Source organism: Rattus rattus, chromosome 3, assembly GCF_011064425.1.
Source record: "Rattus rattus isolate New Zealand chromosome 3, Rrattus_CSIRO_v1, whole genome shotgun sequence".
Lineage (NCBI taxonomy): Eukaryota > Metazoa > Chordata > Mammalia > Rodentia > Muridae > Rattus > Rattus rattus.
Window position 1 is genome coordinate 26137194 of NC_046156.1, and position 25438 is coordinate 26162631.

The following is a 25438-nucleotide window of genomic DNA, read 5'->3' on the forward strand; positions in this document are numbered from 1 at the left end:
GTCCACACTTGTGTGGCTTGTAGGACAGAGGCTTCTGATTCCATCTCAGTGTGCACTGAACTCTGAGTCATTAACCACAGCCCGAGGAGCTACAGGGAAACTACACTATAGCCCCGATTTAGAAATACAGAGAGGATTGTATTCAGTTTGACCCATCTGATAGAAAAAATCCCTATGCAGGAGTACAGGAAATATGAAAACTCAAGGTACCGTGTCTCTAAAGGCACACATCGAGCTCTAGTAACTGATTTCACCTGCACAGATGACATACACCGTAAAGAACATTTTAGTCATTTAAAGGCCTAATGAAATCCATGAGCAAAAACTAACCCAGTAAATGAAATTAGAAAGATAATTGCGACAGATTTTTGAAATTCTTAGAAATGAAGAGCTAAATAAGTCACCTATTTACTATTTATTATGTGTGTAGACACATATACACACATCTATATCACGTGCACGCACACAAACATACACAAACACACACACACACACACACATCTATACATCTATGTCAAGCATTATCAAACAACAAAGATGAACAGGGAAGGAAAATAGAAAGCTATCAAGAAGAGAAATAGCAGACAGTGACTCCTTACATAGCAGTAACAATGAATGGAAACAAAGTGAGTTCTTCCACTAAAGGATGCAGCATGGTCATTTCCCTACTAAGCCAGGGGCTGAGGACTAACATATGCAGAGGACACATACAGTCTAGGAAAGATGCAAACACAAGGGCTCTGTCACCTGCTGATTTGAGCATTCTAGTCAAATGAGGCTTAGCTGGACTTTAGGTCAGTATTTTACTCTGGATACTTTAGCAAGGAGAAATCACAAACTTGTGTTTTCCTTGCACTGTACTATGAAGCCATCCACTTTATTTAAGAGTATACAAGTCACTGTACATGCTGATATAACCTAGTAAAACTGAAAAAAAAAAAAACAGTAAAATCTTGAGAAGCTTTGACTTCGGAGTACTGTGTGAAATAAATTAACGTATACACTTGAATTACCCAGGGCACTAAGCGTTTTACAATAAATTTGCTAAAATAGCAGTTTGTACGTTATACTGAATTAATTAGTTCATTTCAACCCTTAAATGGAAATAAAACATGTTAGAGATGAGTGTAAGGGAAGAAAATGTCCCTTAAAGCTTGCAAACTTTAAAGCCCAGTGGGACTATTTTTCAATTGTTCAAATTATATAAAGTTTATTGTGAGATTAAATTTTACACACTAGTTGTTTATTTTTGACTTTTAGAAGCTTTTCCATCATAAAGTATAAAGATGTTTAAAAGAGTCTAATCAGCATGTAAAGCATTGCTTTATACACTGAAGACTATTTGGTGTATGTTCTATTTTGCTCATGACAATATCAAGAAGTTACCATTACACAAATGAAACAAAACTTACTTTTTAAAATCTTGGTCTACTACATGTGTTATTGTGAAAAACAACAATTCTTGCTTATTACAGACTGCATATAACAAAGTTATAATACTTATAAATAAATTGATATGCTGATCAAATTTGTTAAAGAGATTTAAAAAAATCTAAAAGTTAGCTACCATCTTTTTCTAAAAAGTACGTTCAGTTTAAAAAGAAAAACCCACCCATTTCAGCCTTGTGGCTGGGAGAGCGCAGCTGGCTAATGCTGCTGTGCAAACCGAAGGAGAAGGAGCGAGTGCCATCAGGAAGCGTCTGAGGAGCTAGCCCTTGTGGTGCATTTGTAACCCTGGCGCTGGCAGTGTGGATAGAGGAGGTGAGCTAGCTTGGGCTAAAGCTGGCAAGCTCCAGCCCCACCAAAAATATGATGCAACACTAACCAAGGTTGACCTCCGATCTCTGCATTCACACCCCCAAATGAAAATCCATGTTATCACAGTCATCAACATTTCATACCTTTACTTACTGTTTTCTTCAATTAGAAAACTATGACCCAAATTCTTAAGCAGACTGTCTTTTTTTTTCTTTCTATCTTTCTTTTTTTTTTTTTACTATTTAAGGAAAAGCTGGATGGGAGAGATCTTGGCAGAACATGAAATAATTCTTTTGGCAATTCTTTAGTGGCTTAAAAGTCAGAATGGTATTAGAACTAAGAAGTAAAGGTCAAAGTGAAATTTTAAACTGAAATTACTAGGGTAAAACTGCCAGGAAGACTCCCTCTTTAGATAGCAGCCGCCAACTCTCCCCACTGTCTAACTGTTTTGAGTTTTGAACGTACAGTGTTAGCACTGCAGCCAGCATTGTGAAGACAAGGGAACCCAAGAACACGGCCTCTGTCACACACGTACCTCAGATTCAGAGGATCAGTGTCCTAAAGCTCTGTATAGTTTACAATGCTGAACTGTTTAGCCTTTAGATACCAAGCACGTAAGAAAAATGGTTAGTAGTTTAAGTCCTTGGTAAGTATCATACATGGAGTTGGATACTGTGCACATTATTTGTTAAATGACTTGGGTAAGCCTAAGTATTATGATGTGATAATCTTGCCAACTTGCCTGGACTAAGAAATGCATAGAACAGAGTGAAGCATGCTCATCTCATTCCAGAGATGGGCAGTAGAGCAAGAGCTTCTGATTAATGAATGAATTAAACCATGGTGGGGTTCATATGCGGGCGTTATTGAGAGGAGGGAAGGACAGCAGCAGGGCCAAGCTAGGGCTGTGTCTTACCTGACCTCGGTCTTACCCTCTTTTCCTGCTTCCTGGTTCATCACATGAACCACTCTGTTCTACTCTACACCCTGAGATAACAGACCAGCACCTCTGAAGCTGCAAGCCAAAAGTCAATCTTCGTTCTTTGAGTGTCTCTGTATTTTGTCAAGAAAAATAAGGGCAGTACCACGTGTGTTTGCACTTACAAACAGGTAAGCGCAGCTGTGGATTACTCAGTGCTCACGTGAGGAAACACCAAGCAGGGCTGAATCTGAAGCCAACTCTATGAAACAGTAAACACGTTTCTCCTGCTGCAAAAGAACGAAGAACCCTACACAAGCTGGGCATGGGAGTGTAGGACTTTAAGTCCAGTACCCAGGAGGTGGAGGCAGGAGGATCACTGTGAGTTCTTCACTGTGTGGCCAGGACACATAGTAAGTCCCTACCTTAACAACAGCAGCAGCAGCAGCAGCAACAACAACAACAACAATGAAAACGAAAAGACTAACAGGACAGCGGGACGTTACATGAGTCGAATTTGGGATTGTCCTATTTTGAGGAATATGCAGCACAGATTTCTCTATCTACTTTCCTTTCTATCAATGTTTAAATTTGCACCTCAAAATAGGAAAGGGGACCAAATCTTAGATTAAACATATTTTACACAGGGGCCGTGGAGCTGCTCAGTGGTTTGAAGCATGTGCTGCTCTTCCAGACGACTGGAGTTCAAGTCTAAGCACCAACCTGGTGGCTCACAGTCATCTGTAATTCATGTTCCATGGGATCAGACGCCTTCTGACCTCTGAGGGTATGCGACACATATGTGGTACACAAACATGCAAACAGGCAAAACATTCATACATATAAAATTAAAACATAATTTTAGAGTAACACTAAATATTTACCTTTTATCCCAATAAATGGCAATTCTCCCCTTGGGAGGCCTACTTGACCCTTAGGAGACTAATGAAAGTATTTATTTCCTACTGTAGGTTCTTATTCTTATCTCTTGAGAGCCCTTAGTAACTTATCAGAACCTTTCTCATATACATCCATGGAGCTGGTGCCTGGTGCCTCTTCCTCACCCAGATCTCTGTCTGTTGTTAAGATATACAAATTGGCTGAAATGGGAAGTGGGAAAACATAGATGCGTCCAGGTATTTGAAACTTAAAAAAAAAATCATAGGAAGTGTAAAGTGGTAAAAAGGTAGATTCATGCAAAAAATATACAACTACAAAAACATCTAATTATGAAAATATTTTTTAAGAGATAAAGTTTGAAATGTCTTATCATAGAGTGTTCCTTTTTATACCTTACTACCCTATTAATTCACCTGGCTATCATTAAAACAATGTATGCACATTAACTGAAATCCAGTCTCATGAAAATAATTAGGATAATATAAAATTGGGATCTTTGGAGCATTGAAGTTATAAATAAAAGTTAGGTTGAACTCATTTTGTAAATTTAACGAGAATGGTTATGAACAAATGAGTTCATATTATATCAACAACTCTTAACATTGCTGTATTTTAAGGAATCTTCCTTTGCTTCTGTGACTGCATATAACAAGTTGGTGTATTACTAGGTAGTATGCTAATGTAGAAAATAAGACGAAACATGTCATCGGAGGAATATGTTCAAACAACCTTCAGTACTGTACGTCAAAGGAGACAGAGGTCTTCTGAATTAACTACGTGGACATAACTGCATACTAGGAAATTACTGCATTGAAAGAACATGAGTGACAGTAGTATGAACACCAATGGTGGCTGGACATACCAACCGTCCATCCCTTACCAAGTCTGCTAATACTCACCAGGTCTGTCTTTGGAGGATCAGTACACTCGGCAGAGAAGTAAGGCGCTGATGAGCTTCGGACAGCACTGCTCTCAGAGGGCGGCCTTGGAGGCTGAGCATGCTGTCTGTATGTAGCACTTTTAGGAGTCCAGCAAAACAGATTGACCGACTCTCGCACGCAGCGTTCAATGTCAATTTCTAGGTTGAAAATAAGAAGAGAGAAAAATCCATAGAATTTAGACTGCATTGTTAATAGAATTTTTTTCTAAATTTGTATGAGATGAAAACTAAATAGAAAGGAACGCAACAAAAACAATGTAGATATTAATGTGCACATTAGTGATTGGAAAGGTTAGGGATATTTAGTTAATATTACATCATCATATCTGTATTTAAATACATACATGTTTATTTGACATTATATATGTATGAATGTCTATGGATTTCAATATATCATCTAAATACCATAAAATTTGTTTCATTTAACAATTTGATACATTTACTTTAATAAATGTTTCCCCTTTAATAAATGTTGCCCCTAAAATAGGGGCTTGGATATAGGAAGTTAGACCAAAGCCTCAGATATTGACTAACCACGGATTGTAGTAAAACACACTATAAGTTGCACTGCTGTTTAGTAACTAAAATATAATATATTCAGAGAAAGGTGATCAAAACACCAATCTAGGCATTTCCCATCATTTATAATTTCTTGAGTTAAATGAGCTTGTATGTAGAGATGAAATGTACTCAATGATTTAAAATGATTTTTAAAAAGAATTTTTTTCGTGGATTTATTTCCTTTGCTTCCTCAGCTTTGAGGCAGAGGCAATGCATGTGTTCATCACTCTGCCAGTCACTGTTTTTGACTGGACTGTAGCCAGGAGGCCAACAATGGAGAGATGGAGAATTAGCCATCTTTAGATGAGGAAGGTGGGGCCCAGCAGTGAGATCGCAGATGACGGAGATGGGTCCAGCACTGGCTAGCGCTGACCTATTCATCCCTAAAAGCAGGACACGGAACTTTCTCCTTTTGTCTGCAGTTCCATCACATTGATTCAGATAAGCGACAGATTAAAGACGTGCACTTAAATACATAGGGCTAAGGTTCCTGCTGTCTTTCCAGAGATGTGGAGACAGGCGTGAACTAGATTTGGTGCATGCTGTGTGGTTACTGACCTGACTAGACAGAGATGCCCTTAAATAACAAAGCGTACTTCTGCCTGGAGCTGGCAGAAGGTGGCAGGCAGGGCTGGAAGGCTATTTAATCCCCTCCCCTCCTCTTGCTTTCGTTTGCTATTTTCTCAGCTTTGTGTTTCCTGCCACTGATGTTCAACCTCCCCACGAAGGCCCAAAAGCAGCAGAGTCAAGTAACCAGACCCAAAGCTCCGAATCTGTGAGCTGACACAAGTCTCTCCTCTTTTGAAGCTGTGTGTCTCAAGTGTTCATTGTAGAGATAGAGCGCTAACACATGCGTGCTGTATGGATTTGGGACTGTCTGCCATCACAAAGTGGAGAATCTTTGGAAAAGGGAAAACAGCATTTATTGGGTCCCTACTACCTAACATGGCTTTCTATTGTATGTTCTTGGTCCATTTAACTTTCACAATGATCCCAAACCCCAGGTCATCCCTACTCTAGCCATTTCTGTTGGAAGAATGAGCTAAGACACTAGGATGCACAGTGGCTATTGGGTGTGCTGCTCAGGCAGGATGTCTGAGCTCCTAAGGGATCACACAGGCGTCCTGACCCATTTAGGTGTGGAATAGAAGCAGCACTTCTGGAAAGATCGGCCATTCACTTATACATTACTTTATCTTTGCAACTTCACAGCTGGTTACTTCCAGCACAAAGAGGTAGATTTGAGAATCACACTCCACATGTTATTCCTCACATATTATTAGATAAAGAATTAAACAAGAACTGAGTGTAAGTGAATTTATCTGAACGTGACAGCAATACAGTGAAATGTGTTTTTAAAATTTTCTACCATTATCAACCCGAAAACAAACACCAATTACAAACAAATTTAAAATTTTAAGAGCTGTGTCTACATGTTTACAAAGAACTATGAACAATTTATTTTAGAAAACTTTCAATTACAATAATTGAGATTAAATATTTAATAGCTAAAGAGGAGAAATGAACAGATATATAAATTTTGCATACTTAACACTATGTAGTCCCTTAAGAAAAAGAATTTCAGTCACGTTTTTGCATCTCCAGTCTTCAAATCAGTCTGACATATCTGTCATCCAGCCAAAGCTTCAAATCAAGTCAGTGATCCATGCCAGCAGCACGGTTCCACCGCCACCGCAAAGGAAAATGCCAGTCTCCATCTGACTGCAAGAACTCTGCCGCTCAGCATGATGTGCGCTGAACCCTGAAAGGCTGCGGAGCTCCCACCCCATTCCACCATGGCTGTTCCTTTCTCCAGTCACCTAACTTGTCCATCTACCAACCTTCCCATAATTAAAACACAATGCAAGCATATCTTATAAACTATCACATGTGCAATCATTTTTATAGACTAATCTCTAGTCCATAGTACCAGTATTAAAAGAAAATCTTCCATTTGTAAATAAAGCACGAATCCCATGTTAAGGTCTCTCAGGTTTGAATCAAGACTAGAAGACTTTTTGTGCCTGAGTGAAATAATTTTTCTCTCACTTTCTTCATGTTCACCCATCGGTATCATTCATCTCTCTCAGAAAAACTGAAATATCATTAACAGGATAAACACATATCTCATGTTTCCTACATGAGCAAAGTCAGATTTAAAAAGCTGTCTCTCTTGAAGCCTTGCGTCTCCTGTCCTGAGGGGAACAATGGCTGCTTAGGTCTGCTGACTGCCGGATGTCTGGGCACTCTCTCACTAGTATGCAGGGTTCTTTTTGGCTCCCCTGTATATGAATTTTCTTTGGAATGGAGGAAGACATTTACTTCTTGATTTACTTCATCTTGATAGGAGCCCCGTGAGAGAGTACACAGGCGGCAGCACACCTTCTGAATCTTCACTCTGCCTGAGCGTGGTTGACCACAGTGCTCATGGTTGGCTCTTCTTCCTTCTGAGTCATGAAGGGGTCTACTGTCTTCTCTAAGAAGTCAGGACACAATTAAATTTGAGAAATAGGCATGATTTACTCTCTTTATGTGCTCTCAGGATCTTGGTACTTTAAAATTTCATAACGATATCATAACAGTATCTACTTAACACAGTTAAGTTTTTGTTAGAAAAAAGGTTTCTTAAAAACTATATTAAGGTTGGTGAGAATTCCAACACTGCCAAGATTTTTTGTTCCCAACATGACTGAAGAAAAGAGCACTAATGTATAAGTTTGGGTGTAAATGTAAACAATATTTCTCCATGAAACTAGAAAAAGGTTACTCTACTGCTTATTTAGTGAGTTCTTACAGTATCAAGGGGTATTACTGGTCTTTACAAACATAATTCATGGCTCATAAATTATGGAGTTTGCTCAAAATTTGGAGTGAGCTTCCCATTAGATCTAGAGAGCTATAATCTTGGATGAATTTTCAAAAACTTGAAACCAGACACACATTAATAAAGAACTAAACCAGATTAAAAAAATAAGACCCACCAGATATCAACACTCTGTAATAAGGCCAAGTTCTTTAAAGGAAAGTGATAAAATCTAGACTGTAATTTATGTTTATCAATACCAACTATATAATTAACAATAATTTGTAAAGCAGAAAATGTAATTCGGTTGTCATGATGGAGAAACAAACAAAAAGGAATGGAGTAATAATGATCTAGATATTGGACTTGAGAGATAAGGGTACCAATGTAATTGCGAACATGTCAAAGGTTAAAAGGAGAATTACTCAAGGCAAATTGATGAATGTAAATGGAAATGTAAGAGAAGGAGGAGGAAGGAAGAGCAGCGAGCATGGAAATACTGTGAGAAGACTCGCTGCAACTTTTCTAGTGTGTTCAAAAGACAACGGTGAACACTGACACTGTGGGGTTAGGACAAGTGTGTTGCCATCTGCACCAGCAGCACTGTGAGTCACAGAGGGCAAGGGCAATGATGGCTTTACAACCATCTTACGTTTGCCTCAGCTCTGCAGACCAGAGTTAGACACTACAGACCTGACCAGCACATAACTCAAAAGGTAAACGGAAAGCCAGTGAAGGAATTAAGATAATTCAAACTCTATTAGCTGACTGTGTGTGCTGGCTGCACTCCTACACATCTCTACATTCTCAGTCCAGGCTCCTTTACTTGGGGTTTGCCTCACTAGCACAGACCTTTCAGGGCATGTCTGAGGTCACCCGTGTAGAAGAACAGAGACTCCTGTCCACTCTGACCCAGTGCTTTTCCATTTCCGGTCCTTTTGAGTAAACCCCTGTGTGGTCTTCAAGTTCCTAAAACCAAGAGAGACCATTTGCTAGGTGACAGCTCTTGGCAGCACCTGAAGGCCCTGGCTATGCTCATCCATCCATCCCCTGCCTGGCTTCTCCGCATGAAAGTAGTCAACATGGGTGAGAGGGGTCTTTCTCCGTTTCCTGTCTTTCTAATGTTATTTCAGTAATGATTAAAGGTTGACTAGTCTTTTCAGTTAGTACTGTTGCCATAATTCACAAGTTTAACTCCAGCTCCTCAGTTCACCTGAGTTCAGTTCATCTCATTAAGATTAAAATAAAAATAAAAACAAAAACAAACAACTCAGGCAATAAAGCCCCAACCATTAAAGCCATTGTAGGTTGACAGAATGAGGTAAGGAAGATGCTGGTTGCTATGGGAGAAGCGCATATCTATTAGTAAGTAGAAGGGAAGAATTTGTGGCTATAAGACTTCTCTGTATCTTCTAGGGTGAGATTGACATATATTGCAGACAGCTGTTGCAATGCATTGAATTAGATAATTCAAATCTATACATTTCATGAAAATTTTCCTAAAGAAAAAAAAATAAAAACAATTTTACACATTTTCCTTCTGTTTGAAGTGTGTAGACACTGGATTAGAACTGCATAGTAACTGTTAACTGCACAAACCTTCGGGTTTGTTTGTTTTTTTTTGAAAAGCCTTATTTTAAAGAAACTTTTCCCACATGCGTGTATGTGTGCCATTGTGTGCATTCCTCCTGCCAATGGAGGTCGGAGAGAGACTGGGTCCCCCGGAACTGGAACTGCGGATGGTCGGGAGCCACCATGACGCACTGGGAATGGAGTCCAGGCCCTCTGCAAGAGCAGCGGTGCTGAGCCATCTCTCTGAGCTTAGAGCTTCATTTCTCATACTACAAAAATGTTAGGATATGGGCGATTTCAATCTGATAATTAACTTCTTCCAACAACTATTTTTTATATTTAATGTTTTTATTTATTTTTTGAGAATTTCATGCAATATAGTATATCCTGATCAAAATCCTTTTTCTTCCCAAACTCTTCCAGATTCTACCCCAACTCCCAACCCACCAAATTCATGTTCTTTCTTGGAAAGCAACCAAACCAAACCAAAGCACAAAAGTACAAGAAGTTCATTTTGTGTTGACCAACCTCTCCTGGGCATGAGGCCAGGCGCTGAGTGTGGTTGGTACTGTACATGGCATCACCTCCCTGAGGAAACCCTCTCCCTCTCCCAGCAGCTACCAACTGCAGACACCTTCTCCTTGCTGGCAGTCTGGCTTGAAACCGTGAAGGCTTTGTGCACACTGTCATGTCTGTGTGCTCATATGTGCAGTAGTCTTTCAACAATTAACATTCTGAAATGTAGAATTTGTTTGTAAAAAAAAAAAGGTGGGATGAACTGTAAGTTCTGATGTCTGCTGACATGAAAATATCCTAAAATTACTATAGTAATAGTAGTCTATCCAGAAGATAGACTGGAACAGGCATAACTTATGAGCAGAGACTATGACAAACAAAATAAACACTGCACACCACGAAGTACCCCTTCACAGAAAATTGTGTCAGACCCTCAGGTCCATAGCATCTTTATCATCATCTAATGTCTTTAGATCAGCAGTTCTCATCATGTGGGTGGCAAGCTTCTGGGTGTCACATGGCCTTTTCACAGCGACACCTAAGACCATCAGAAACCACATATATTTATTTATGTGATTCATAACAGTAGCAAAGTTACAGTTATGAGGAAGCAACAAAAATAACTCTGTAGCTGGGGTCATTACATCTGTATTAAAGGTTGCAGCATTAGGAAGGTTGAGCACTACTGCTCTTTGGTAAAGAGCCCTTCCATAAAAACTTTTACTATATTTTTAAATTTACTCTTGGAAACTCTCTTCCCACTTCTCAGTGAACAGCTTTTGAGGGCGTCCACCTCATCATCCACGCCATAACTTGAATGACTGAATGATTTTCCTAAACTGCATATAATACCATGTGCTTTCCTGCTTATCACTTTCAGGTCACATACAAAGCATGGCCAGATCTCTCAGCACACCAAGCAATGCCCTAACCAGCACACTGCCAGTGTCACCAATATCGGTCACCACTACTACCACAGGATGGACCTCAGCTTTCTCGTCACTTTATCCGCATGAGGGCAGTGTGCGGTTTCACGTCTTGTGCTATTTGCTAAGTTCCAGTTTTCTAACCACGCTTTACCCAGCTGAAGGCATCTTATTTATTTCTATGTCCAAGTGCACAGTACAATGCCTACCAGAGAGGAACGTTTGCTACGCATGTGTTAAATAAATAAGCATAGGTATCTCAGACAGGGAGCAAAGTTTTCTTACAGCCGATTTCCATGCTGTGGATGCTTCCTAGCTTGAAAACACTGAAACAAAGCAGAGACGTTTCTCAGTGCTAAGCATCACTGGATGTTTTCCAGACGGAACTCAACTCCCACCTTGTCAGTTTGCCCTACATGCAGCATTCTTAGTTCACCGTCTCTCAGCCTTGCCGACACTATTGCTGACGCAAATAAGGCCCTTGCATCATTTGTCCCCATCACACGCTCCTCTTCAAATACCTAGATCGTGTCTACGTCGAACAACCTGAAGGGAGCAACAAGCTTTCCTGTTCTGAGGAGGAAGAACTACTTGATATTTAGAGTATTTTCTCTTGAGCTAGGCTGTTTCCAATGGAGGCTGCTGTATCCAGCCTAACCAATTACAGGGCATCTACACTCCAATTTTCTAACTATGGTGATCATTTATCACTTAAAAATCCCTACTAGTCCCCAATTACACACACACACACACACACACACACACACACACACACACACACACACACACACACACACACACCCCTTAACTGACTACCTTTCTTATACCATAAGCATCACCACCCTTAGCTTGTTTCCCACACTTGCAGCCTGGGCCAATGTAGAGGGATCCACCCAGACATTTAACAGTGCTACATTTCCAATCCTGTTGATTACACAGAGCAATTCTTTGAGGGAAGTTGAATTCCCTAACTGAAAAAAATTACAGAACTAATGCAGCTAAGTGACCCGTTCAAACAACGCAATTACAGTATATGTAATTATGATAAATCGAAAGTGTCGGTCACTTTAAATAATTAGTCATGAATGATTTGTGACAAAAAAAGAAAGCAAGGAACAGAATCCAGCAACAAGACTCGTTATACACATATGTCATCAGGCATGTACACATTCCTGTAGGAAGTCTGCATTATCTGTGGAACGAATGGATGGATGTACATAAATGCCGCCTTGGCAATGTCTAAGATGAAAGAAGGTATAATGTCCTTGGGAATTTGGCTTTAATGCACTCCCTCTGCAGACAGCCTATGTACAGTATTTGCTGGTACAGTCTCTATAACACGTATCACTCCTGTTGCTTAACGCCTGCAAGGAAGAGATATATAATTAAAAATGCCGTCAACAGTCCTGACCCACGACACTTACTAACTGTCTTTCTACTCCCACTGTGTCTTCATCGGTAGTGGTGGAGCAGCAGTCGCCACAGAGCAGAGCAGCAGGTGCTGCCAAAGGGCAAGCCTCACACCTCTGAAGGACCAAGGAGGCAGCTAGGAGACAGCTCCAGGCCAGCTCCAGGCATTTTCTCTCTCTAATGCCTCATGGGGAATCAGAAGTAAATCAGGAGCTCTTGGTCTTTGTGGCAATTAGAACAAATCTGATAAGCACTTCCCAGGCAACTGGAAATGAGTGAAATGGCTCTCAATTCTCAAAGTAATTCAGTACAGTTTCTGATATTGAAACAAGCATGTTAAGCTCTAAGAACAGTGGCCGCCAGCCGTCCCCCTTCTGCTCTGGCAGATGGCTGTAAAGTGCTTTTGCTGAGCTCTGACCCAGCAGATTCACTGCACTCTGAGCCCGCATGGTGGACAAGCTATTTCCACTGTTGAAGGCCACAGTTAAAGAGGCAGCACATGAGAGTCCTTTCAAGTTTTTCATGCTAAATGTAAAGAGAAACAGCGGCTAGGTGGAAGGGAAATAAGCCCACAAGTGCTATTATTTTACTAAACATACAAATCATATTCAGAAAATACACGAAAAATATTACATGTTTGTATTAAATTATGAAACAGTTTGGTCTTTAAATTCTTCCGTGTGGTATTAGCAGCAGATGTGTGAGATGTCAAATCAGCTTCTGATTTTTAAAAGATTCATTTTATTTTATGAGTGTTTTTCTGCATGTATGTGTGCATGCCACCAGCATAGCTGGTGCCCACAGAAGTCAGAGAGGGTGCTGGACTGCTTGTAAGATATCTGTGGTCATGAGCTACCGTGTAGGTGCTAGAAGAGAACTCTGTTTGCTACAAGAGCAACAAGTGCTCTTAAAGCTGGGCCTTCTCTCCAGCCCTAGTTTCTCATTTTAAAAGTATTTTACAGGTAATTAATTGCTTTAATATGTAATATATCCATTTTGAGTGATTTGAAAGCCAAGACATATATACACAGTTGACAACAGGGCCAACAAAACTAATGTCACTGGTGGTATGATAAAGAAAATATGTGGGGTTGGGGATTTGGCTCAGTGGTAGAGCGCTTGCCTAGGAAGCGCAAGGTCCTGGGTTCGGTCCCCAGCCCCGGAAAAAAAAAAAAAAAAAAAAAAGAAAATATGTTAACAACATTGACAGAAATTATCAGATAATTTTTGGACTGCTCATAAAATCTCACAGAATTAGAAAATAAATATTTCCACCATGGTGAAAGGCCTTCAAACCAGGTCTTTGAAAACTTGGGACTGGGTCTAAGATGAATTATTATTTCAGGTCACTCTCTGTTTTCAAGGTTATTACAAAACATTGAGCAACCCTGACTTCATTCTTCTTTAGTTACTAATGTAGAGAAGCATTGCTTTTCTTTTCATGTATAAGCCTACCTGAGAAGACTTGACTTGGTGGTGGGGGTCATCCTCTACTGTGCCTCCATGTGACTGACTGAGACGAGGTGTCCTGCTCAGCCCAGAGCTCACCATTTCTAGCCAGTGTGACCAGACAGCCTGCGCAAGGGTTCCCTGTCTCTGCCTCCTGAGCACTAGAATTCAAGTGGTTAACAGTCTACATGACTTCTACATGGTTGGGAGGAGCTGAATCCCGGGCCTCATTCTTGTGGGAGAAGTGCTTTATACACGGAGCATCTCCACAGTCCAGTTTTATGTTTTAAGAGTACGTCTTAGGTCAGCGTTATGAAAAAACTCTGGCATCCCAGATTCATGTAGCATATGGCAGCCTTTATGGGCCTGTTACTGGCTTTGTATTTCCCAAAATTATTGATTTTAGCTTAGAAATGATTCACTATAAGATTTTCAAAAATAATGAAGTAGTTATACCCTGTTGTCCCTTTAACAAGGCTGAATATAAACCTAGATTTCACAAAAATGAATTCTCATGACATTTTAAAGTAGCCACACAATCGTTCCCCATATCCTGAAAAACTCCTCAAATTAACTACTTTTTCATTTATGCTTAACAGCTTTTAAGCTCAAAATAATTTAATGTTCCATCTAAGTATGCTTAAAAATTTTTGAGCTCAAAATAATTTAATTGGCATCTAGAATGGATTCTTGAGGTCATGTGCAATTTTCAGGATTGAGTGGAAGAGAAGGATCTCAGATAAAGGCCCCATAGCTAGCGTGTTTTATGTCAATCCCACTGTAATTCTGAGACATACAGAGCGATAGACACAGGTATGTACGACTGCCATGACGTCACAGCCTGCAAATGCGAGACACTAACAGATTCGGTTTGGTAGACCAGCATGAACTCTAGCAGAGCTGGCTCTGAACCACCTTGAGTATGAGCTGCTTTCCCTAGGTCCTGGAGGTCCACCAGAGCATTTCCAGTGAGGACACCCTGCCTTCTACCAGCTGAAGTCCCTGGAGTTACCAACATATTAGTCACATTCCTGGTACCTGACAAACTTTTGACAATAGTTTTTATTTTTCAAAGACATTTAAAAGTAGTTATCTCTAGAAAATTTTAAAAACACCCCCTCAGAGCTCACAGTGATGCTTCTCTCTGAATTTCCTCTTTTATTTTCTAGCTAGTGTCCTGTTGGTTCTAAGCACACAACATTTACAAATTATTTCCCTGTTCACTACTTTCTTCTACTGAGAAAGTTTTTCTCTTTTCATTTTGTATCCCTCAGTTGCTTAAACTAACAAAGAGGTCACACACCAGCAGTCTATTAGCTATAATCATTAATATTTGGCTTAAGTCTTATGGCCTAACATTTTGCAGTATTTACTTCCTAGAGTCTGCACTGCTGTAACATGCTGTGGAGATGACGCTCCCTGAGAGGAACCTGCCCAGCGTGTAGGAAGCTCCGAGTTCCTTCTCAGTGCCATGTAAACTGGCATGGAAGCCTAGACTTCCAATCCCAGCAGTGGGGAGGGAAAGACAGGAAGATCAGGTCATCTTTGGCTAAATTTCAAGTTCCCTAAAAATGAGGTCCTGTCTGATAAAAAAATATATTATTGTAACTCATTCCACTTATAGTCATTCCTAAATGAAAGAATCTATTGATTGGCTACTGAAGGCTTTTTATTTATATAGTTAAAGTCCCTAAAATCATTTTGAAACCTGTTATATAACTGCAGCACGTTCATATTAATTTGACGAAGGCTTCAGGGCACCTGTGAGGATCTGATCACTCTTTTGCTGTATTAGGTGCTGAACACCGGAAAAGTCATAGTTAGGGACTGTCTATTCCGTTGATGGCTGCCCAAGTCACAGCATTGATACCATGTTATCTTCTCATTGGGTAAGCATTTATGTTTATATTTCTGGTACCTCTGATGAAATAAAAATTTGTTTTAGCTAAAATGTCAAAATGGTCTATGCTTTTAACCAAATGATTGTCTTTTAATTTAAAGCCTTCTGTTCTCAGAGAATGCATTTCCTTAACTCTGCCTCACATAGGGTCATTAAGTATAAACAGATAATTGAGTGCATTACTACTGAACATGCATATTACTGCAGTCTATTTCTAATGCATTTCTATGTCTAATGCATTTCTTCTTCTAAAATGAACAAAGAGGAAACAGCAGCAGTGCACATACAAAGCTGACCCAACAATGGCGTGGGTTAAACTCTGAGCCTGTGCATACCTAGCAAGTGCTCTACCCGTGAGCGCCACACCCAGCCCTTCAAAACCACCCGAACAACTAAAACACCCATCAGTTAAAAATCCAAATGCGTACTTCATTTAAAATATGAGCTTATTTATTTGAAGTCTGTATAATAAGATCTAGTCCAGGAATGTGGTAGCAATTTTTAAGAGGGACAAACAACACAGACAAGCCAGAACAGTCTAAAGTGTGTAGAATTGTAATTTCTGCTACCTATTCAAGTATAATGGTGCCCACTGTCCATATACTGGCATGTAGGCATAGGATATTAATCTTGGATTTATGACTTAGGAGATGGAATTCTTTTCTTTTATTTTTTTACAGGGAACATAACTTCTTTTTTTTTTTTAACATAACTTCTTAGTAAAAAAATTATCTGGGTGGGGGATGAATTGACTCAAAAAACTTAGGTTGAACAGAGTTCTCAGCAACATGGGGGTTAATTGGTGTGCAGGTAGAATGAGATGTCCTCACAGTCACAGGCTGTGAAGTTCGGTCCTGGCTGCTGGTGCTGTTTGGGAGGTGAGGAGTGTCTTGCTGGAGGAAGTTGTCGCTAAGGGTGAGCTTGGAGAATTTAGTGACTGGAGCCACTCTCAGGCTGCCCTACTGCTGTGTGCTTGCCATTCAAGACGTGAGTCCCGAGCTTCTGTACCAGACACCATGTGTACTGGCTGATGCCTCCACTCAGCCATCAGAGACTGGAATGCTTTGCAGCTGTAAGCTCCAATATATTCTACATGTGACCCTGGCCATGGGGTTTGCTAACAGCAACAGAAGAGAAACTAATCCAATTAAGGTGACCCACAGTGATAGAAATGGTAAAACTGTCAAGATTTCTTTTTCTGAGGTTTAAAATAAGCCGGTAATGTCTACTGGATGTTCATGACTCAGGATGGCATCCTTTCATGACTTCACATTGAGAAATTATAAACCTTGTACAATGTGTAAAGTAAATACGTAGTAGCCTTTTTAATGCTATGATATATTAAGTAAGTTGTTTTTCCTTTATGGTATGTAACAAGACAAAAATATTCCACTTGACTAAAATAACACCATCTTGCTATCAGGAAATGTTTAATAGCAATTCTACTGATAGTTATTATAATTGGACATTTTGGAGTTTATTTCTGCTAAGCAAGAACTTTAGGAGAATACAATTAATAAATATTGAAAGCAATTAATAAGTAAGGAATTATTTAACTTATCTTTGTTCACCTTACACCCGAATCAACTATAACTAGTAATATCTAAATATAACCTACATATTTTTGATTACGAGTACCCACCAGCATTTATGCTAGAAAATGAACTTAAGAAGAATCCAGTATGGGCCTGTATGAGCCTGACCTGTTTCCAGTTCCTGCCAATCATACTCCCAGGTTCTGACAGGCATACATACCATCAACTGTACGCATACACTCAGCATCTATCTCACAGAAACACACAAAAGCCAAATGTTTAGAATTTCCTAGGTGGGGAGCTTAAATAAAGGTTTAGCATTTCCTTATACGCATGTGAAAGAAAAGTACCACTATTTTTAATATCATTACTGAGTGAAAAGGCCTTCTTCTATCTAAGCATTATTTGCTGAGGCTTAAAGTAAGTAGATAACAGCTACTAAATTGTTCATTATTCAGAATGTTACTTATTCATGGTTTCAGATTCAGAAATTTTAACCTGGTATGATGAATAAATTAAATCCAAAGTAGCCTTTTTAAGGCTGTGCTACATAAAGTTGTTTTTCCTTGAAGGTGTGTAATGAGATAAAAACATGCCACTTGACTATACTCTACAATAAAGATTATATACACATAGATACACACACACACACACACACACACACACACACACACACACACACCCACACACACACACACACAAATGCCGTAATGGAACCCATTGCTTTTTATTCTAATTTAAAAAACAAAAGCTAGCAAATGAAACATACACACATACTACTTGATTCCTTACATTTTCCTATATCTTCCTCTCATTCTTAAAAATAATTATTATTTTAACAAATTTACATGTGTGTGTGTGTGTGTGTGTGTGTGTATGTGTGTAAGCATGTATGTGCACAGATGTGAATCCACAGTGCACCCGAGGAGACCAGAGGACAACTTGTAGGAGTGTGCTCTCTCCTTCCATCACATGGTCCTAGGGATGGAGCTTGGGTCAGACAGTTTAGTATTATTTTTTGATGTAAAGGCATGTAAGAAAATAGAGTAAATCTTGACTTTATAAATAACGTGTTACAGGCCTACAAGAACTGGAAATCAAGAGGAATGTGCCCTTCTGCTCTTTGCTACACCATACATCAGCGAATTGCCTTGACATGTATGTAGTTCCAAAACAGAAACCAAAGGCTCTTCATTTCCTCATTCTCTCTAACTGTTCATTTGCATACTGGGTGTAAAAGGGAAATACTGAGGCACAGTATTAAGTTTTCCTAGTTTAGCAATTCCCTCCTAGTTTTATTATCTTGACTTTAGTCCCTAACTATTTCTATGGCTTTCTCATTTATAGACCATAGAAAATGTGATACTTAAGTGAATTGCTTAAAACATATGCTGTGAGGTTTGGTGAAATGGCTACATGGAAAGAGACATTTGCTGCCAAGCCTCAAGCCTCAGTTTCATCCTCAGGACCTACACAGTGTAAGGAGAGAACAGACTCCTGCATCCACATACATACACACATAAACACGTGCACAGGCACATGCTCATGCACACATGCTGGCCTGGATCCCACAGAGTAGCTGGAGAGAACTGACTCGCAAGAATGATCCTCTGATCTTGGCACATAGGACGTACCCTGACAGAAGCATGTGTGCACACATGTTAAGAAAGTAAATACATAAAGTGGTTCTTTAATGATTCTGCCATACTACATTGAATAATGAAAAAGAAAGCATGTGCAGTTGATGAGCTAACACAGATGAAGAGCTTCATCTAGCCAGCTGTGTACGACACGTAAGATACCACTGAGAACAGGAAGATGCTAGCAAGTTTCTACACACTTAAGCTTATCGTTCTTTATATGCATAAATAGGAAGCCCTTAACATAGTCATTAAAACTTTTACTGAAGGGAACTTAAAAATATTCTATAGGAAAACAAATATTATAAGAATTTGTTTTTGTCAATTGATTTTTGTTACAAGAACCTCCCTTAAAACAGCAGTTTTCTTTAATATAATTAATATTTTTCATAATAGTTTACATATTTGCATTTATTTCTTATAATGTCTGAGTAACAGTTGAATTTCAGAGGAAGCTGAGCCCTCTAATGCCGACTTCGCAATTTCTAATAGCAAACAGTAGCCATGAAGGTTTTAAAGGTAATTTCTCATTAGCTTTCTCTAACGTGAATTATTGTGATAGACACCTTCAAGAATTTTTAGAAATAGCTAAGAGGGGAGATTACTGCATTTATGCTATTAAGACAGTAGAACATTATATTTGAATAAAAAGCAAGAAGCATAATAATAATAATAATAATAATAGTTTTAATAACTTTTACAATATATTACATCTGCCCTCTGCTGCTTTAAATTCTTTATCTGTACTGATTTAACACAATGGTCAATTGACAGGAAGTGTTGCCATTCTCAGAGTAAGAGACGTGGAAATGGATACAGAGATTAAACTGCTTCTCTAAGGTTAGCATTACCTCGTTTGGTAAATCCTCAGGGGGATTTTACTGTATCAGAATATATTTAGAGAGTTAAACTCAATGCTGATCCTGGTCTTAAAATTAGAAGTACAATATAGTTAGCCTATCTATCCTTTGTAGATAGACTAAAATGCAATTTGTTTCAAAAGTGTTTAACACTTTTATCATCTAATTCTCTGAACATGAATTAGGTCTTTCTTGAGGGTAATAGAATTCTGCACTAAACCCATCTGGTCCTTGGGGTTTTTGGTTGGGAGACTTTTAATGACTTATTCTATTTCTTTAGAGGTTATGGGGCTGTTTATATGGTTTATCTGATCCCAATTTAACTTTGGTACATGGTTTCTGTCTAGAAAATCATCCATTTCACCTAAATTTTCTGGTTTTGCTGAGTATAGGCTTTTGTAGTAGGATCTGATAATTTTTTGAATTTCCTAAGTTTCTGTTGTTATGTCTCCCTTTTCATTTCTGATTTTGTTAATTTGCATACTGTCTCTGTCATCTCTGGTTAGTCTGGCTAAGGGTTTATCTATCTTGTTGATTTTCTCAAAGAACCAGCTCCTGGTTTTGTTGATTCTTTGTATAGTTCTCTTTGTTTCTACTTGGTTGATTTCAGCCCTGAATCTGATTATTTCCTGCCTTCTACTCCTCTTGGGTGTATTTGTTTCTTTTTGTTCTAGAGCTTTTAGGTATGCTGTCAAGCTGCTGAAATATGCTCTCTCCTGTTTCTTTTTGGAGGCACTCAGAGCTATGAGTTTTCCTCTTAGCACAGCTTTCATTGTGTCCCATTAGTTTGGGTATGTTGTGCCTTCATTTTCATTAAATTCTAAGAAGTCTTTGATTTCTTTCTTTATTTCTTCCTTGACCAGGTTATCATTGAGTAGAGCATTGTTCAACTTCCATGTATATGTGGGCTTTCTGTTGTTATTGAAGACCAGCCTTAGTCTGTGGTGATCTGATAGGATGCATGGGATTATTTCAATCTTCTTGTATCTGTTAACGCTTGTTTTGTGACTGATTATATGGTCAATTTTAGAGAAAGTACCATGAGGTGCTGAGAGGAAGGTATATCCTTTTGTTTTAGGATAAAATGTTCTATAGATATCTGTTAAATCCATTTGGTTCATAACTCGTTAGTTTCTCTGTGTCTCTGTTTAGTTTCTGTTTCCATGAACTGTTCATTGGTGAGACTGGGGTGTTGAAATCTCCTACTATTATTGTTTGATGTTCAATGTGTGCTTTGAACTTTGTAACGCCTCTTTTACATATGTGGGTGCCCTTGAATTTAGGGCATAGATGTTTGTGTGTGTGTCTCTGTGTGCGTCTGTCTATCTGTCTGTCTGTCTGTCTGTCTGTCTGTCTTTACATTTTAGAGCTGTCCACAGCTACTTCCAAAGTTCTTCAAACACAGCTGGGGAGCTCAGTATGCTAAAAAATGAAATTCTTTAAATTTACTTGAGAAAAATATCCCACCCAAGTAACTATCATTAAAAACAAAATATGGGTCACTTAAGGGTAAAGTTTGTACCAAATCCTTTTAGGCTTCTTTAGAATGTGATGTATTTCCTATTAGCTCTTCTCTATAAGAGGAATCACATACAGTGAGTAAATAGAGATAAACAATGAGAGCATAGTGGTCAGGGTGCTTCCCCTCAGTAGAGGCATCCTGGTGTCAAAGGTGAAGAGAGGGCTGAACTTCACCTACTGAGTTCTGACGTAGGTACATGCTACAACTCTGCCTTCAGAGATCTTTACAAACTGAGCTAGCTGCGTTAGCACTGGTCACTAATTTGCTTTTAAGCCACCATCACAGATGTTTTCACCAGCACTTAGGCAACACTTATGCTCTGAAGGAAATAATCAAGTTTACTAGATTCGAAGATACACAGTCAGCATTTCCAACATACTTATTCTTATAACTGACTGGAAAATTCTTTTACTCCTAATCACTCATCCTCTGTGTACTTGGACGAGCTGGGATGACAAAGAAACATCTGTGGGGCACAGGCTGCTTCTGGATTGGTGGAGTTGGCTTCTTTTTTTCTACTCAGATCCAACCCCTGCCCACAGCCCCACCCCTGCAAACCCCACGACACCTTGATTGTTCCCTGTCTCCCAGAGAAAAAAATTGACAAATAAAGTCCAGAACTATTACTGTTTAATGCATGAAATAGCTTATTTTAATTAAATTGGATGACACAAAAGTGAGAAAGGAAAGTTTTAAATTATTCTAATGCATTTATTTTTGTTATTATTTTCTTTCAAAGGATGACGACGTTAAAAGAAAGAAGGTAGAGTAGGAAATATTCATGAAATATAAACAAAGGTAGGTGATAGATTCCTTATTTCTCTTAAAAGTGCTTAATAAATCATTGGTCTTCTGTTTGTGTTCAGTGATTTATCTTGGACAGTTTTAAGTGCATTTACTATTAGTTCCTGTGTGCCTGCCTGAACAATTGACAGCACCAGTAGAACCAGGACAAACATGGAACCAGAAAATTGGGACAAAATGTAAAATTTTTATATTAAGAAAAAAAAGCAAAACAATAACACTTAAAGAAATTTCAGTGTTCATCAGGGAAGTCATCAGGGAAGTTAAAATAAAAACGACTCTGGGATTCCACCTTACACCAATTAGAATGGCTATGATCCAAACTAAATGACAGCACATGCTGGTGAGGATGTGGAACGAGGAGAACACTCCTCCATTGCTGGTGAGAGTGCAAACTTAAACAGCCACTCTAGAAATCTATTTGGTGGTTTCTCAGAAAATTGGGACTAGTTCTACCCCAAGACCCAGCTACACCACTCCTGAGCATAAAGCCAAAAGACCCACTATACCACAAAGACACTTTGCCATCTATGTTCATAGTAGCCAGAAACTAGAAGCAACCTGGGCGTTTCTCAACTGAAGAAAGAATAAAGAAAATGTGGTACATCTCCACAATGGAATACTATTTAGCTATTAAAAACAAGGACATCATGAAATTTGCAGTCAAATGGATGGAGCTTGAAATATCACTCTGAGTGCAGTAATCCAGTCCCAGAAAGACACGCATGGTATACACTCACTTATAAGTGGATATTAGCCATGAAGTACAGGATAACTATGCTATAATTTACAGACACAAAGAAATGAAGTAATAAGGAGGGCCCAAGGGAGGATACTTGAATCTCACTCAGAAGAGTCAACAAAATAGTCATGGGGGGGGTGGATGAAAAGAGGGAACTGGGTGAGAGAGGAGGGACAGGGAATGGCGATCAATTGGGGGGTAGGAGAGAGCTGGGAGTGAGAATGGAAATCAGTGGGGGGCATCTCTGGGACTTGTTGGAGACCTGGAATGAAGGAGGCCACTGGAGTCTCTTGCGGTGACCCTAGCTGATTCCTACCAGCACGGGATATGGAAACGGAAGTGACCACTTCCTATAATCAAGTGGGTCTTCCAGTGGAGGAAGAGGGACACCAATCCACCCACACAGCCTTCAACCTAAAACTTGTCCTGCCTGTAAGATGCAATAGGGGACCGGCCCAACTTGAGACCCATCCTATGTGAGAGAGGCATCCCTGACACTATAATGATACTCTGCTGTGCTTGCAGACTGGAGCCTAGCCTAACTGTCTCCTGAGAGGCTTTTTCAGCAGCTGATGCAAACAGCTACAGAGAACCTTAGCCAAACATCAGGCAGAACTTGAGGGGTCTTTAAGAAGAATGGGAGATAGAACTGAGTGAGCTGAAGGGGTCAAGGACATCACAAGAAGACTTAGTCAACTAACCTGGGCCATGGAGGCTCACAGACCTTGAACCACCAACCAAAGAACATGCAGGGGCTGGACCTAGGCTTCCAACACACATTTGTAGCAGATGTGCAGCTTGGTCCTTCATGTGGGTCCTCTAACAATTGGAGTAGGAACTGTCTCTGACTCTGTTGCCTGCCATTGGATCCCCTTCCCCTAACTGGCCTGCCTGGTTGGGCCTCAATGGGAGAGTATGTGCTTAGTCCTGCTGGGACTGAATGTCCCAGGGCAGGGTGGTACCCAAGAGGGGTTTCCCCTTCACTGAGGAGGAGCGGAGGGGATAATGAGGGGAGGGATTTGTAAGGATAGGGCTGGGAGGAGAGAATGGAGGGGACTGTGATCAGAATGTAAAGTGAGTAAATAAGGAAATTAATAAAAATTTTTATTTTAGTTGATGTTTATGAGTGTTTGCCTTTATGTATGTATATGCACTACATGTGTGCTTGGTGCCCATAGAGACAGGAGGAGAGCATTGGATCCTTTAGAACTGGAGTTACAATGGTTGTTAGCCACCATGTGAGTGCTGGGAACCAAAACTGGGTTTGAAAGAGCAGCAAGGACTCTTAAGGGCTGCATCTTCTCTTTAGTCCAAATTCTGTATCTTGAAAACATTTAGCTCCTTCCATATTGTAGAGACATTCCATAAACCTTATCTTCTCACCATCAAGAATAAACCATGGTTGTTATTTCTGCATCAAGATAGACTTCCCAAGGGTTTCAAACTTCTTATAAATGCCTTAAACAGCTTAGTCACTAGCTTACATTACATAACGTATTCCTATAGAGCTTGGTGATTTTCCTCTGAGGACAGTGTTTCCTCCTCTTACACTTGCCAGGTCGTTACCAAGCAGCTGCGGCTAGAGGGGAGCAAAGTTGCGTGTGAATTACCATCCTTCTATAAACATATTTCCAAACGCCTTCCTTACTGGCCTTTGTTCACTCTCTACCAGTGAAGATAAATGGATGGGTCCTAAGTAAAGGGTAAACATGTTAGTCCCAGGGCCGTGACTTTTTACCCTTCTGGTGGCAGTCCTGTGATGGAAATGATCCACAGAGGCTTAGTATGACCTGCGCCAGCCTCTGCATTCCTCGGCTAGAAGAAAAGCACTGATCATCCTGACTTTGGAAATTGGACCCAAGCAGAATGATTTTCTCACGTGGCCAAGATAGCACAGTATTTTACAGTCAAGATTGCATTTAGTGATCACTTCATTTACACACATACCTGGTAAGTCGGAGAAGAGAAGGATGCATTCATTGAAGCCATTAGCCAAAAGACGATCCCGCAGCTGCTGGAGGATAGCCACCCCAATGCAGAATGGGAAAGAGGAATTTCCAAGCAATAACGTATCCCAGAGGTGGAAAATTTTGTGCAGTGGAAATACATCTGTAGGAAATTTTATAAAATATACTTAAACAAAATCCAAATTTGTCAAAAACACTAACAGCTGTATTAGTAAATATACGATTATTATTACTTTAAGATCATGTTGTTATTTAAGAGCTAATGTGTTAAACTGTGCTGATAAAATGCTTGACTGTAAAGTTTTATTTTTTTAAAGGTGTGCATGTGCGTGTGTGTGTGTGTGTGTGTGTGTGTGTGTGTGTGTGTGCATGCATGCACCTATGGAATGCATCAGGCCTCCTGGAGCCTGAGTTACAGATACCTGAGAGCTATCCAATATCAATGACAGGAGCCAAATTCTGGTTCTCTGCAAAAACAGTAAGTTACGTTCTCAACTGCTCAGCCAACTCTCTAACCCTGACTTCATTAACATACAGCTTCCCAAAGTGCTTTAAATTGATATCAGATTGGTCAAAGATTACATTTTGTGATTAAAATGTATAATTATACATTTATAATTAGTATATTTCACTCAGAATTTTCCCCAGAATTTTTAGCAATGCTACTTACACGTTTATATCTGAAAATGAACTTTAAAACTGCTTTATGTACTG

General features: G+C 39.5%; 1 protein-coding gene across 1 annotated transcript in view; it reads right to left on the bottom strand.

Annotated features, from left to right (window-relative positions):
• Positions 1-25438, bottom strand: part of Tbck (TBC1 domain containing kinase) — a 153316-nt gene that overhangs the window by 56059 nt on the left and 71819 nt on the right. The window contains exons 22-23 of the mRNA XM_032897303.1: positions 24705-24866; positions 4477-4655 (exon numbers count right to left, since the gene is read on the bottom strand). Of these exons, the coding sequence (XP_032753194.1) occupies positions 4477-4655; positions 24705-24866 (341 nt within the window). The remainder of the gene's footprint in view (positions 1-4476; positions 4656-24704; positions 24867-25438) is intronic.